At 36.9% G+C, this 15,682-nt stretch overlaps 1 protein-coding gene across 2 annotated transcripts in view; it reads left to right on the top strand.

Moving 5' to 3' along the window:
- Positions 1 to 15,682, top strand: part of GFPT1 (glutamine--fructose-6-phosphate transaminase 1) — a 72,817-nt gene that overhangs the window by 27,562 nt on the left and 29,573 nt on the right. For both annotated transcript variants that reach the window (XM_060026452.1, XM_060026453.1), the window contains exons 5-11: positions 3,011 to 3,069; positions 4,500 to 4,634; positions 6,029 to 6,090; positions 7,360 to 7,439; positions 10,642 to 10,747; positions 12,512 to 12,675; positions 13,596 to 13,691. In XM_060026452.1, the coding sequence (XP_059882435.1) occupies positions 3,011 to 3,069; positions 4,500 to 4,634; positions 6,029 to 6,090; positions 7,360 to 7,439; positions 10,642 to 10,747; positions 12,512 to 12,675; positions 13,596 to 13,691 (702 nt within the window). The remainder of the gene's footprint in view (positions 1 to 3,010; positions 3,070 to 4,499; positions 4,635 to 6,028; positions 6,091 to 7,359; positions 7,440 to 10,641; positions 10,748 to 12,511; positions 12,676 to 13,595; positions 13,692 to 15,682) is intronic.

Raw genomic sequence — 15,682 nt, forward strand, 5'->3', positions numbered from 1 at the left:
GGGCCACATTCCACCACTGAAACTGGAAGGACTGGTATGGCTTAGAAATACATCAGCAGAGGCACCTCTAGAAGAAACAGCACAGTCAGTAGTATTTATTTAGAGATGGATTGTTCCCGTGTTATTTAGTCATGCTAGAGAGCCACGCACGTTTGAATAACAAAGGCGTAGATGTGTCTTCTGCTGCAGTGACAAGCTGTGTGAACACGGAGCCAGGATGCATCAGGTCATCTTCTTGGGAGAGTGCGGGGAGGGACAACCTGCCATTCTACGTGGAGGAAAGTGCCTTAGAGTCTACTGCCTGCTCTCACCCTCCACTTCACTGGGAGTCCGCACAGCGCACACAGCAGATCTGAGGAGCATGGATAGCTCTAGAAGGAACTTTGCTCTTTGTCAAGATTAGAAAAGGACACAGGGGACAGAGAGAGATTTTCTTGTGTGACAGAACTAAAATTTGAAGATGAGGCCTATAGGACGAGGGCAAACATATGTACCTCCTTTCCATGGTTTGTTCCTCTAAATGGGTAGAGTTGAAAGGTCAGTTACTTGAAGTAGAAATGTAGAGTTGTGAGGGAAAGTTTCAGCATAGGCCCATGCTTACGGAGGGGATGGTTTGTCCAAGAATTTTTTTTGTTTTACTGCCATCTCTGAAGTTCTAAAACCAGATGTTTGATGAGGATTTTGGATCATAATAGGTTTGATGGCAGGGAATATGGGAAGGATACATTGCTAATATTTTATCCAACAAAAAGGCAAACAGCAACTAAATGCTGTAAGAAGACAAGCTCTCAGGCACACATGTACACAACACAATTCAGAAATACCCAGGAGGACTCCTGCAGGCTTAATGGAAACAAAACGTGTATTAACAAGAACACGTAAAACTCAGGAAAGCATGTGTCCTTTTATTTCCCACCCAGCTGAAAGAAATGAAAGATGAAACCATCATTGAAACAAACCAGTTTTTTTTCCAAATAAGTACAGTTATAGTGCTGGGCTAGCAATTAACTCTTTTACCCTGTTAAACACAAGAATAATCTCCGTCCCATCCTGCATATTTTCTACAGCCTTGGCAACTTGAGGTACATTTCTGTTATGAGGCTACTTGGTAGTAAATGGTCATCTTTTAAAACTTCTGTTATCTCAAGCTAGTAACACCATGTACTTCTGTATTGCACTGCCAAAAAAAAAAAAAAAGATTAAACCAAGTCTTAGAAGTGCTCATTGCACCTAGGCCTTTTCAGTGAGCAGAGCTAGGAAATATATATACCTCTGTGTATGTGCATGTATAAATTTAAAGAGAAAACACAACGTAATTTTACACTAACACTTTCAATTCAAATCCAGGGCTGTAAGGTTTTTACTTAACCTCATTGATTTATGTATTTCTTTTCAGTCACACTTAAAAACTTAGTTCTTAACACCAGCAACATACTTATTTGATCTATCAGATGCTACGTGTACAATGGAATCATAATGTCAACACTACCATAACAGTATGTTGACTGTTTTTTATTTTTTTTTTGTCCTTAGGGTATATCTCTCTAGGGATGTATAATCAAATTACTATGTTTTGGAGTCACTTGGAATAATCCCTCTGTATGTAATTGTTCTACTAGCTGGCTATAGCATTATGTTAATATGTTTTATTTTGAGTTTTAGGAATTGATTTTCTTTAAAAAATAATTTTTATTTAAAACTATTTAAAATATTTGCATAGTTCTGAGGTCATACCTATAAAAAAGGCATACTAAAATAAGTCTAGCTTCTATCTTACTTCCTCTTCCTCATTCCATCTCTTCCTGTATATAAACATTTAACAAAATTTTTGAGTTATATGTATGTATGTGTGTATATATATCCCTTTGAGGTAAGATTTTGTAGTTTAATTCAGTAGCTACCTTTTTAGGTTTTTCATGCTTCACATAATTATTGGATTAGAATGTTAACTACTCAAACTTTTAATACTGACAAGGTCTTTATAAAAGATTTCTGAAAAACTATATGTTATGTTTTGAGAATTTGGCTTTAATTTTAGGCTTTATATCAGCTATTTATGATTCCCTGTGTTCTAGCATTAAAATTTTAGGATTTATTTTTGTAGTATCATTTTGTGGTATCTTTTCTTAGAAATCTAGTGAAGTGTTTAACATTTGGTTTGTAATGAACGTGTTCAGTTCAAGCTCACTTAATGTCAGATCTTTAAGTATATTAAAAACATTTTGATAATTTGATATAAAATTGAATTTAGTGGTAATTTCTCTCCTGATTTACATGAACTTTAAATAAGAAATCCACATTAGTTGCCTTTACTTTACATACACTGTCAGTGGCTACAAATAATATTGTCAACTCCTGATTGCACATTCTTACGTTTTTGAAAGTTATTTAATCAAAAAAAAGATGAAAATTATCCCACTGTCATCTGTATTTGATCTTGAAATGCTTATTTAACTTTAGTTTATCTGACATTCTGCGAGTTTTCTGGGCCTCAGATAAGTAAACTATAGAACTGAGTAACTGTCCGTTTTTTCTCAATTCTTTAACTTTGGTTTTAAACTCATTTAGTGTAAATTAGATGAAGCCTTTCTCTTTAAACTTAGGAATGTTTTATGCATAAGAATGAATGAACAAAGAAGTGAGAATAATAGTTATTTAGTTCAACCCTTTCATTTTGCAAATGAGGAAAGTGGCCCAAGGAACCTGCTTTTACGTAGTGGCACTGGACTGGTAGTTTAGCCACAACTGAAGTTGATGTCTCTAGACTCCAGTTTATTATATTAACCCACTATACCCACCTCTTAGCACTGTGTGCTTCTACATGTGAACTGTGCTGCTGATCTACCTGAGGGTAATCTGATGATGAAAAGTGGATAATACTTGATTACAGCTGAAAGTATAGCATGTAACAAATTTTTTGACTTGAGAAAAATCTCTTAATAGTAATGGCAATTTATAGTGTTTATTAGACCTATAATTTTTTGGTCATCAATACTTTTATCTCTTTTAGAATTTATTGTTATTCACAATGGAATCATCACCAACTACAAAGACTTGAAGAAGTTTTTGGTAAGTAAAGTGACCTAAAAAGACTACCAGTCTTTGAAGAATACTTCTAATGAGAGCATTGAGGTTGTCTGTTGGGATGTGCAGTAAATCCTATCTCGATGTGATCAAATAATTCCTAAGACAGTTACAAGGATATGGTGGTTTATTGGACTTTTTTTTGTTGACAGTAGAACTTTTTTTTTTTTTTTTTTGGCTGGTATGCGGGCCTCTCGCTGTTGTGGCCTCTCCCGTTGCGGAGCACAGGCTCCAGACGCACAGGCTCAGCGGCCGTGGCTCACGGGCCCAGCCGCTCCGCGGCATGTGGGATCTTCCCGGTTTGGGGCACGAACCCATGTCCCCTGCATCGGCAGGCGGACTCTCAACCACTGCACCACCAGGGAAGCCCGACAGTAGAACTTTTTTGTTTCTTATATGAAAAGAAAATAATTATTTGGCTTGATTATAAATGACCCAAAAGCTTAAATAAAATTGGAATTTGGGGGGATGTCTTTGCATTGTGAGAGACAGTGTCATTTTTAAAAGATTCTAGGGTGTTAGAGGACTCAAGACAGATTGAATGAAGGCTCCATGCCCTAAATAGCTGTGTAGTATATAGTAATGGTAATGATGATGACTTCATGAGTGACTTCTCAGAGCTGTCCAGTTCAGCATTCTGCAGTGATGGAAACTTTCTGTACATGTACTGTCCCAGTATGGTAGCCACTGTCCACATGTGCCTGTTGAGGTAGGATGAATGAGGAACTAAATTTGAAATTTTATTTCACTTTAAATTTAAATAGCCACCTATAGCTAATGGCCATTGTATTGGACAGTGAAGTATCATCATTAAAGAAGGAATCATGGGCTTCCCTGGTGGCACAGTGGTTAAGAGTCCGCCTGCCAATGCAGGGGACACGGGTTCATGCCCTGGTCTGGGAAGATCCCACGTGCCGCGGAGTGGCTGGGCCCGTGAGCCATGGCCGCTGAGCCTGCGCGTCCAGAGCCTGTGCTCCACAACAAAGGGTAGCCCCCACTCGACCCAACTAAAGAAAGCCCGCGCAGCAACAACGAAGACCCAACACAACCAAAAATAAATAAATAAATAAATTTATAAAAAAAAAAAAAGAAGGAATCATTATATTCATAATGGAATTAGTGGTTTGTGAATGTTATATATTTCATTATATTTTAATTATTTTAAAATGTATTTAATTCATATATGACATATATAGATTTATATAATTATAAGTATGTTTGATCACCTCACTATTTTGGATTCACCGTAATTAGATGGTGACCTTAAGTTTAAAGAGTGGGTATTCAGGGTGTGGTGGTCAAAAAGAGACTAGAAGTTGGGTAATGAGATTTTTGAGGAAGAATTGTGTAGAAAAGATTTAGATATTATGACTATTTCCTTGAATGGGTCAAAATTTTTTCCTTTCTAATTACAGGAAAGCAAAGGCTATGACTTTGAATCTGAAACAGACACAGAGACAATTGCCAAGCTTGTTAAGTACATGTATGACAATCGAGAAAGTCAAGATACAAGTTTTACTACCTTGGTGGAGAGAGTCATCCAACAATTGGTATTAAACCACACTTTTAAAGATGATTATTGCCGACATTAATCACAATAAACGCTTAAAAATAACTTTGATAAGTAGGAATTATGCTTATTTCTTAAGTATTTTTTGCTTTTATTTCCCATGTATATAACTATTCAACTTGAATAATTTTGAGAGACTGTTGTTTTAATGATTTTACTTCTTTCACTGTAGTTTAGTGTCATGGGAACTAAAAATAATCCAAAAGCAGTTTGTCCAAAAACTATGCATACACACACATAAACCCATACACACCACACACAAATGTGTACACAGTACACGCACTTGGGGATTCATCACCTTCTTGCTTCCTGCTCATTCAAGTGTTCTTCTAGTCAGTAACTTAGCGAAGGTAGCTTCGGTGAAATACACACTCTTTATTCTGGGATAATGGCTGCATGTCTCAGCCAGTACAGTCAACTCATTTTTCCTTATGGGGACTTTTCCTTGGCCCTGTACCTCTACAGAAAATTATTTCCCAACCCGAGAGAAAAGTGGTATTGTTTTTGATCTCATCCCAGTTGTCCTAATTAAAGATTAAAGATATCAAAGATACACAAAGGTCCAAATACATAGTGATTTCCACCCCCACCCCAATCCCACTCATAACTCTGGCTTTTCCATTTAAAAGCCCTTTACTGCTCTGTGAAGGTCCAACCCTTACCTCCCATCTCCACCCAAATCTTATGATGTCTGCAGCTAAAGGAGTCAGGAAGGTAGAGAAGATAGAGAACTTCTCTTTACTCAAGGCAGAGTAGTGTGCCTTCCCAGCCTTTTCTTGTTTGTACTCGTATAGCCGTTTTTCTGTTCCTTCCTTCTCCTACCTTGTGTTCCTCCTTTATTCATTCTTGATTTCCTTAGGCCCTGTCCCTGAGGAGTTTGGGTTGAGGGGGGGCGGTATGGTGTGCATGTTAATAATTGTGATTGTGTATATTTATGTCTCCAATATCAAGGACAAAAAGGATGGAAGTTAACAGTGGTATAAAATTACTGGGCCAGAGAATGGGTTTTGGATATGGAGCTTGGGATCTTTCTGATTCTGCCCTTCCCTTACTAATGCATAGTATGGGAGATATGATGTACCTATTGAGAAGTATTGGTAGCGTGTACAAAGGTGTCTTTTAAAATGGTCTGTTTAGGAGCTATTATCTACTGAGCCTATTTCAAGAGTGGGCTTGGTTAAAAAGTGGATCTTGGATACATCAAAGCTCAGGAGTTAAGTGTCTACCTAAAATTCAGACTCATTTATAAACTAGTGCAAAAGAGTAGCTGTGTGAACAAAACATTTCTGTGCTGAAGCCAGTATATTTTAGGCATTTCACATTTGATAATTGATTATAATATATAATGCTAATGCATTTTTTTTCCCTCTGTAGGAAGGTGCTTTTGCACTTGTATTTAAAAGTGTTCATTTTCCTGGCCAAGCAGTAGGCACAAGGTATATGTAAATTTTATAATGACTAATAATTATATGTATTTTGAAACTTTAGCATTTTAAGCTTATTCCCTGTACGCTATGAATGGCCCTTCACCATAATGGCTCTGTCCTTTTTTAGAGATACTTGTGTGAGTCATCCCTTGGTATCCATGGGGGATTGGTTCCAGGAGCTCCCGTGAATACCAAAATCCATGGATGTGCAAGTCCCCTATATAAAATGGTGTAGTGTTTGCGTATAACCTAGATACATACTCCTGTACACTTTAAATCATCTCTAGATTACTTACATACCCTCATGTAATGTAAATGTTATATACATAGTTGTAAATACAACGCAAATGGTAGTGTGTAAATAGTTGCCAGTGTGTGGCAAATTCAAGTTTTGCTTTTTGGAACTTGTTGGAATTTTTTTTCCCCGAATATTTTCAATCTGCAGTTGGTTGAATCTGCAGATGTGGAACCCATGCATATGGGAGGTCGACTATATTTATTTTCATATGCCCTTCTTGTCTGTTGTTTTACCACTATTCCATGTAACAGAATCCCTTAACAAAGCAAAAACATTTTGGCATTTATAATCGGCCTTTTGTTTGTAGTGGGGCACCATTGTTACTTTGTGAATTTGGATGTTGAATATTTTGTAAAATAACCATATTTTTCAGAACTCTATATTCTAGACAGAGTCCTAGATAATTGTACCATTACTACTTTTGCTGGGATATTCAAGCCTAATCATGAAGTCCTTTTTAGAACAGTGTGGAACCCTAAGAGTTGGTAAGAGAGAGCTGTCTTTAAAATGAAGTCAAGGGGACTAATGTTCATATATTGTTCACACATCAAAAGAAAGGTTTCATTTTGCATTAAAAAGGAGAAAACTTTCTAATGCATCATTATAGAACAGGGGTCTGCAAACTTTTTCTGTAACAGGCCAGATAGTAAATATTTTAGGCTTTCTGGGCTATGTTGCCTCTGTGGCAACCACTTAGTTTTGCTGTCGTAGTGTGAAAGCAGTTGTAGAAAACGTGTAGAAGAAAGGACATGGCTGTGTTCCAGTAAAAACAGACAAACCTGGCCTGTGGGTCATAGTTGGCTGACCTCTGAATATTTTTTAAAAACTCTGTTTATGTCGTTCTTTTGTTATATCTGAAGTCGAACTTGGAGGGAGAGTTTAAACATTATTTGCAGAGCATTCCGTCATCATTTAAATTTTGTATCATTAGTGCATTACTTATAAAAATGGCTTAATTCTGTTTAATTTTGTACTAACAGACGAGGTAGCCCTTTGTTGATTGGTGTACGAAGTGAACATAAACTATCTACTGATCACATTCCAATCCTCTACAGAACAGGTAAAAACTATTCCTACATCATGCCATGGGAAAAATGTATAAATTGAGTGCAGTAGTTACAAAGAATTGTTTTCCTAAAATTGATTAAATGCCCCTTTGGTCAGATCCACTCATATATATAGTTCTGTCTAGACATGAAAAGAATTTGTTTTTGTGATTTCTCTGACGAGTAGAATTTTTTTCTGTTGTATATCCTTAGCTAGGACTCAGATTGGATCAAAATTCACATGGTGGGGATCACAGGGAGAAAGAGGTGGGAAATGCACTCTGCATGATGGGGAGGAATCTTATCCTCTTTTGTTCATTCTTTACTAATTCTTTGTTCTTGGAGTGAATGAATGTGCTGGGCCTCTAAAAATATGCTTATTTTATGGGGAAACATATTTTGACATTATTTTTCTAATTTGTGGGAGCGTATTTTGTCTGTCTGCTTTTGGCATTTAGAAAACTGCTTTTAATAATTTGTTTCTTTAAGATCTCTGAGATTTGAGGAAATAGTTGAAATTTTAAAGTTTTTTCCTTTGTTTTAAATTAAAACCATGTAGGATACATTATTATAAATAAGATGCTGAGATTAGGAAAAGAGCATTGTGTTTGCGTGCTAGGCTATTGTAGATTGACCTCTGTGGTAGTTATTTGAATAATTTAGCCTACTTTTTAACTGAAATATGTTGAAATGGGTTTTGTTTTATGCATGACATTTTACATTTATATTTTTACATTTGATACCTGATGGGCTTTGTTTGAATTTGGAGTTTTTTTAAAATTTACATTTGAAGTTTATCTTTTTAGCTGTACAAGCTGGATCATTTTATTGATATAATTAGACAGAAAATGGTGTGTTATTTTTGTTTACTTTTTTCCTAAAAGCTCTCTCTGTAAAAGACACAGGGAATGGTAAATTCAGGAAATTGAAACCCATATTATTCATGCATAATTCTTGGTTTCTTGAAGAAGATGTAGCAAAGTACTCTAAACCTATTCATCTTTAGATAGTAGCTGCTCTCACTGTTTTACCTAGAGCAGAAAGTTATTTCCTTAAATAACCTTCAGTCCTGAGATGTTAGAACTTATTTTCCTCCTCCCCTCCCTCTCTTTGCAGAAAAAAAACTAGCCTATCAGTATAAATTTTGGATCCAGAGTTCCAGATTTCTGTTAATAATTCTGCTTGTGTATATATTACTTATGTGATATATTACCTTGTACAATGTCTTAGGCTGCTTTTAGAAGCAATGGAAAAACATTGGCTAAGGTCTTAAGAAGTTGGAAGAAAAATTTATCGTGAGACATCTTTTTGAGATCAGGGGTTGTGCTTTAGTAACCCTGATTTCTCTAGCTCCCAGTAGGTAGATAAGGTATGGCTCAGCAGAGTTTAGTTTAAAAAGTACAGCCTCTTATCGAAGAGGCTGTATAAAGGGGAAAACACTGGACTGGCTTTCAAGTATTTGCTATTTTCTCCAGGTATAACTACTGACCAAATAAAGCAGGATGATAATAATCGTTTCCACTTAAGTGAAATCAGAGGAGATAGACAGTAGATGGGAAGACATTTTACAGATTGTAACAGTCATATAGATGTCAAGTGGTAATATTTTTTTCATTTAAATAGGCAGTGATACCTTGAATTCTTCTGAATATTGTATTTAAATATTCCCTGTTACTTGAAGAAGGAAATAACCAATATTTGTAGAAAGAATATGGTGAAACTCAACTCCAGTAGGGCATTTTATAACCAAAGCTAGTTGTATTTAAAAATTTTAAAATGTAGGTGCTGGCCTATCCTTTTGCCTGTTTTTTAATTCACCTTTTTACATACGGTAAAGTTCACTCTTTTTGATGTACAATTTCATGAGTTCTGTCAAGCGCATAAAGTTGTATAATCACCTCCACAATCAAGATAAAGAACAATTTATCCCCTAAAAAGTTCCCTCAGCTGACCCTCTGTAGTCAACCCTGTCCCCATACCCAGCCCCTGGCAAACACTGATCTGTTTTATCTTTTTATAGTGTTATCTTCTCTGGGATGTCATCTTATACTTGTTTTTCAAAGTGTGGTATCTTTTCTGCTATTGAATTTGGATGGAAAGAGCTATTTTACTTTCATGCCTAAAACACACCAAATAATCATGGATTGTGGAGAACTTTGAATGTATGTTACTAAGAATAATTACTATCAAGTTTTTATAGACATGCATTTTAGAGGATGGACACAATATGAGTTTTTACAAGTATATTTATGGTATCCTCTGGCCATTGTATCCATTGGTTACAAGGTCCACTATGTCCTGATCTTAGAGAAAGGTGCTTTTTTGTCTCTGTGACATTTATATAGCCTTCAGTTAATAGTATTTTCTGTATTTGGCAAATTCGTCAAACTTCATTATGCCTTCTGGTTTTGACTTCAGTTGTGAATAAGCAGAGGGGAAAAAAGTTCTTCATCAATAGCTTGACAAATTAAGTAGAAATGCCAGAATTCTAAAGTGCTAGAATTAAAAGATATTATCATTGCAAAAGGACTATACTTTATCCTGACATGAAAGTAATGGAAGAAAATCCAATTTTAAGAAAGGAGAGGTTCTGGGTTTATAGTTCCAGTCCTTAGCAGTAGCTGCCATGTATGATATACCATGGTTAGAGACTTATAAGTATCTTTGTTTTGTTTTTAGATCAGAATTAGTGTAGCCTGAACTTTGACTTGTTATGCTGACTTACTGTTAAAATCTAGAGAAGTTTTGTTAGGAGATAATAAAAATATGCCACTAGACTTCATTTTATTTTTCACTGCACAGTTTTGATATTTTTAATGTAACTTTAATGATAAGTTTAAGTATACAAACTTATATGTATTAATTTCATTAAGTTTTGTATGAAGTTAAATTAAAATTAGGCTATACATACATTAAAAAAAGACTTAGTGACATTAATTACTTGCCTTTTACTTGGAAAAGAAATACTACATTAAAGAACGTATAGCACAGCACTGTATCTGCCACGCTGTCTTTAATAGTTGCTCTTTCACTCTATGCCCGTTGTTCTTGTTGGCTTATTGCATGGAAATAGGGTGATCTACCTGGCATTGAAAAGTTGCTGGAATTATTTTGCATTGCTATCGTTTTTTGTTGATTTTGTAGAAAATTATGTATATTTATATATCAGCCATGGTTTTCTACACATGTGCTGATTCTGTTAACTCTATAATACAGGCAAAGATAAGAAAGGAAGCTGTAATCTCTCTCGTGTGGACAGCACAACTTGCCTTTTCCCCGTTGAAGAAAAAGCAGTGGAGTATTACTTTGCTTCTGATGCGAGGTGAGCTTCCTTGGTTGATTCAGAGAGAATTCTTAGTAAAACTGCTCATGCTACAAGAAACCAAGAGGTCACTTTGTATATATATCTAGTCATGCTGTAGAGGAGAACTTTGTTAATTAAGGATGTGAAGGTGACCTTTTTGGAGATGGTGTTCTAGAACGTTTTTGCTCTCAATTCAAAGTATGTAGGTCTGTGTACAAAGGAGATAAGTCCTTGAGACTTGTTCCAGTGTATTTACTCTGAGCTCGTGTTTTTTTTTTTCCCTCTTTTTTTAAGAGCCTTAACCCAGGTTTTATAGGAAGGAGAGATTTTAGATTGGAGAGTAGAATGGCTTAGGAGCATACCAATTATAGTATAATTGCTAATCTATATTGTAGTTTTAATCCAACGTGGACATATCTTTTTAATTCAGAAGTAATTGGCAGCAAAATCACTTTTATATAGGAAATAGTATTAGACTAGGACATTTTGAGAGAAAATGCAGTGGGGATGCTTAGAGGCATTTATAAATGAAATTTGAATAGTAATGAGGATAAAATGGAATCACTCAAATCGCCAACAGCTGTTTGAATCATTCATTGTGCCTGAAAGTAAGGGTATCTAAAAATGAATGGTCATGCAGTTCACGCCTGCAGGGGATGTATTATCTCAGTGAGAAAACAAGCTTCAGTGTTTTCTAAATTTTACAGGTGTGTAGGGTATGTAGTCGGTGTTGAGATGTGTCATTGCTGTCATTAGGTAGGTTTGTTACAGAGTTGACAGTTTTGGCTTAAATAATCTGGAAGTTGCAGAAGTGTCTTGGCCTCTTTTCATTCACTCAAGCGTTCATATTGAACACTCCAGCAAAGCCATATGCTCGGCTCAGGAGATAATGGCGGATAAGAATAAAAATATTACTTGTCCTTAAGGAGCTCTTCCTTAATGGGAGAGACAAATTTTAGTGAGTGGTCACCAAGTATAGAATTCCAGCTGTGACACGAACTACAGAATGCTTATAACAGGGTGACTTGACCCTCCTATGGGTGCATTTCTTTAAGGGAATGGTGCTTGAACTGAGAGTTAAGGAGATATTAGGAGTTAATTAGGTAAGGAGGTGGAGGGAAGAACAGTTATTCTCTGCAGATGGATCAGCCTGTGAGATCTTGGGCTGGGTGTGAGTGTGGCTGGAATAGGGAGAGGAAGTTTGGTGGGAGACAAGGCCAGAGAAAGAGGTAGGGGTCATGGTAAAGGCATTTTGCTGTTTTCCTAAGAGCTAAAGGGAAGCTGTTGAGCGGTGTGTTGGTGAGGGAGAAGTCTTGATTAGGGTTGTCTTTTGATGTCCATTTTGGCAGAAAAGGAGAGTGGATGAGGGAGGTTAGAGGGAATGTGGGTGGAAGTTGGGAGGTTCCTGCAGTAGTTCAGCCAAGGGCTGATGGTAGCTTGAACTGGTTTGTGGTGGTGGACACAGAGAGAAGCTTTGGGAAATATTTAGGAGTTATGATTGGAGGACTGGTGATAGGTAGGATGAGGAGGAAATAAGCATGCTTTCTCATCTGATCTCATCAAATTGGTTGCCACACAGAGTTCCTTTTCTTCATTGTCTGCAGTGACCACCCCCCTCCTCCATTTCCCTGTAGGGAATGGCATTGATAACCAGAAAGTTATCAGAGATATTGCAGGTTGATAGACTTTGCATTTAAACTTGGTCCTTTTGTCCTAATGATAGTTGTGTTTATAATAACCATCCTAGATTATTGATTGTACTGTCTCCTTGAACATTTTTAGTGCTGTCATAGAACACACCAATCGTGTCATCTTTCTCGAGGATGATGATGTCGCTGCAGTGGTGGATGGCCGTCTTTCTATCCATCGAATTAAACGGACTGCGGGAGATCACCCTGGACGAGCTGTGCAGACCCTCCAGATGGAACTCCAGCAGATCATGAAGGGTGAACCTTTCTATCCTGTTACACCTTGGTGTCCTCAATGGAAAGGATATTTTCTCCTTCCTGACCTGGTGTAGGAATCTGATAATACAGATTAGTGAAGGGATAACCCCAGAAAGGGGGATGATTCTTTGGAGAAATTATCTGCTGTTTTGACAATACTTCTTCAAACGAATTCATGGTTTCTTGTTTCTCACATGAAAAAAGAAATCAATTATTTAAGTGGTACTTGATGTTTTAAGATACTTTATAAACATAGTTTGTGTTCTATTCTTTGTTCCTCTCTTATTCTCTGTGTGCTTCAGTTTTCTCATATATGAAATGGGGATAATAGGATTTACCTCATTAAGGTTGTTTTGGGGATTAAGCCCTTACAACAGTGGCTGACATGCTTAGCGAGCTCTATATAATGTTTGGTACTATTAACTATTATGATTATGGTGACTGTGGTTTTTATTGTCCTTTCTGATGGGGTTGTGGTGAAAAACAAGCCAACGTTTATTGCATAATGGCTATATGTCAGGTCTTTTCTATATTAATCCACACTACCATGCTATGAAATAGCTGCTAGAACAGATCATTTTACAGATTAAGGAATTTCCCAGAGCTGCTTAGCTATTAAAAGATAGAATCATGATTTAAACCTAGATCTGACTCTAAAACTTAAGCTTTTCCCACTCCCCTGTTTTTCTATAATTGCATATTTTAGGTATGAAGTTAATAAAAGTATTTTTCCTCCTTGTTCATTTTTCTTCCCATTGGGTAAAATGTCATATATGAATATTGTTCTCTACTGCATGACCTTTCGTTTCATTTCATTTACTAAGATTATATTAAAGGAGATTGACTTTTAGTTGAATACAAATTTCTTATCCTTTGGCTTGTTAATTTTTGTTTTAATGATACAATTTATATTACTTTAGGCAACTTCAGTTCATTTATGCAGAAGGAAATTTTTGAGCAGCCAGAGTCAGTTGTGAACACAATGAGAGGAAGAGTCAACTTTGATGACTATACTGGTAATTACATGTGAATTACGTTATTATTTCAAAGTCTCTCATGGGGGTTGACGTTGACAGCCTTATAGGGTTCATTGTCCTTTGTAGAATAGCTATGGCTGCCAGCCATCAGTGGAGCCCAGTCCTCTTTTAAAAGTCCTTCCGTGTGTGATTCCACTGATATGAGGTGTATCTAGGTTAGTCAGATTTGTAGAGACAGAAGGTAGATTAGTGGTCACCAGGGGCTGGGGAGAGGGGGAAATGGGGAGTTAGCGTTTAACGGGTATAGAGCTTCAGTTTGGGACGATGCCAAAGTTCTGAGATGGTGATGGTCATGATTGCACAACAATGTGAATGTGCTTAATACCACTGAATTGTACACGTACAAATAGTTAAAACGGTAAATTTTATGTTATGTGTATTTTACCACCATAAAAAATAAGGGAATAATAATAATGGTTGCCAGGACCTGAAGGGACAGGGGAGTGGAGAGTGACTGCTAATGGATACGGGTGTTTTGGAGGTGATGAAAGTCTAAAGTTAGATAGTGGTAATGGTTGCACAACTCTGAAATACTAAACACCACAATCATACTCTTTCAAAGGGTGAATTTTATGGTAAGTGACATACCTCTAAAATGGTTATGAAAAATATAAAAAATGCCTAGGAAGTCACATTTGAAAATTGTTGTCAGTTATGGGACTATTAAGGTGATTTTCCTGGAGAAAAAAAAAAGTCCTTCAGTGTACCATTAAGAACATTTAACTTCTTTTCAGTACAAAAATCTTTTATTGGGCACCTACTATGTACCAGGGACTGTTCTGAACACTGTGAGTTCTCAGAAGAATGGGACCTGGTCCCCTTGTTGGGAAGCTTGCTGTATCTGTTCAGCCTAGGTTTTCTCTCTCAGTTTATAAATGAGTGAAGTGTGAACTTCCCAGAGGTTTTCCAGGTGTTTGCCTAATGCCTTATGGGATAACCTAACCTGTACCTTCCTGCCTGTTTAAGGTGGGGTGACAGTGCAGCTCTGGTCTTACTTCTGGAAGTTCTCTCTAGACCTTGTGTCACAGGAGTTTCTGCACCTTGGTGGGATGAGCTTGAGATTGACTTTCTGTGGTCATAGGATATCCATAAACTATCGCTAAATCACATTTTTGGAACATCCTTCATGACCAGTTTAATAAACAGTTTAACAAACAAGCTTTGGGCTAAGCTTCTCAGTGTTAGGAATCAGTTTTGGAGAAATTATATCTGGTATGCAACAATCTTTTCCTGAATTTGTGTGTTATACATATAATATTAAGTGCCTTCTCTTTTATGTCACGTCCTGCTAACTGATAGAGAATGATTCTCTGAATAAATGCGGTTTTTGTATACTTTTCTTTTCTGGAGGCATCAGACTCTTTCTCAGCAGGAGAGATTTGTTGAAGGCTGAATTATAAGTTGAACATCTGGTGAACATGGTGTGTGGAGCACCATGCTGAACGTATCAGGGACTGTAGGAAAGTTGTCTCTGCTGCGGTCTCCTCCTTGAGGTTCTTGGAAGGGGGATGAATACATAATTAAGTATTTAAAGAAAGGTAAAATATGATAAATGACATTAGAAACACAGTTTAATGTTGAAATGTTTAAAGTTTAGTGTTGAATTTAGAGGAAGTAGAGAATGAATCTGTTTGTGGACAGGGGGCCAGGGAGGGCTCTATGAAGTAGGCAGGTGGTGCTTTAAAGGATTTGGAAGGTTTGAATAGGTAAAGATGAGATGGGAGCATTGCAGTTGGGTAGAATGCATTTGCTAAGAGGAGATAGTAGAAAACCATCAGAAATTTGTTTGTGAAATAATATGTAGTCCAGTTTGCCTGCCACCTCTAGTACTTGAAGAGGAATAGAGAGCAGTAAGTCTAGGGAAGAAGGTGAGAGGAACTGCCCAGGAGGGCCGTGAATGCATTGTGTTGAGTGTGAAGGGTACCTCCCTTTGTAGAAATTGCAGAGCTGTTAGGAGACTTAGGAGCCAG

The sequence above is a fragment of the Delphinus delphis genome, chromosome 12, assembly GCF_949987515.2.
Source record: "Delphinus delphis chromosome 12, mDelDel1.2, whole genome shotgun sequence".
Taxonomy (NCBI): Eukaryota; Metazoa; Chordata; class Mammalia; order Artiodactyla; family Delphinidae; genus Delphinus; species Delphinus delphis.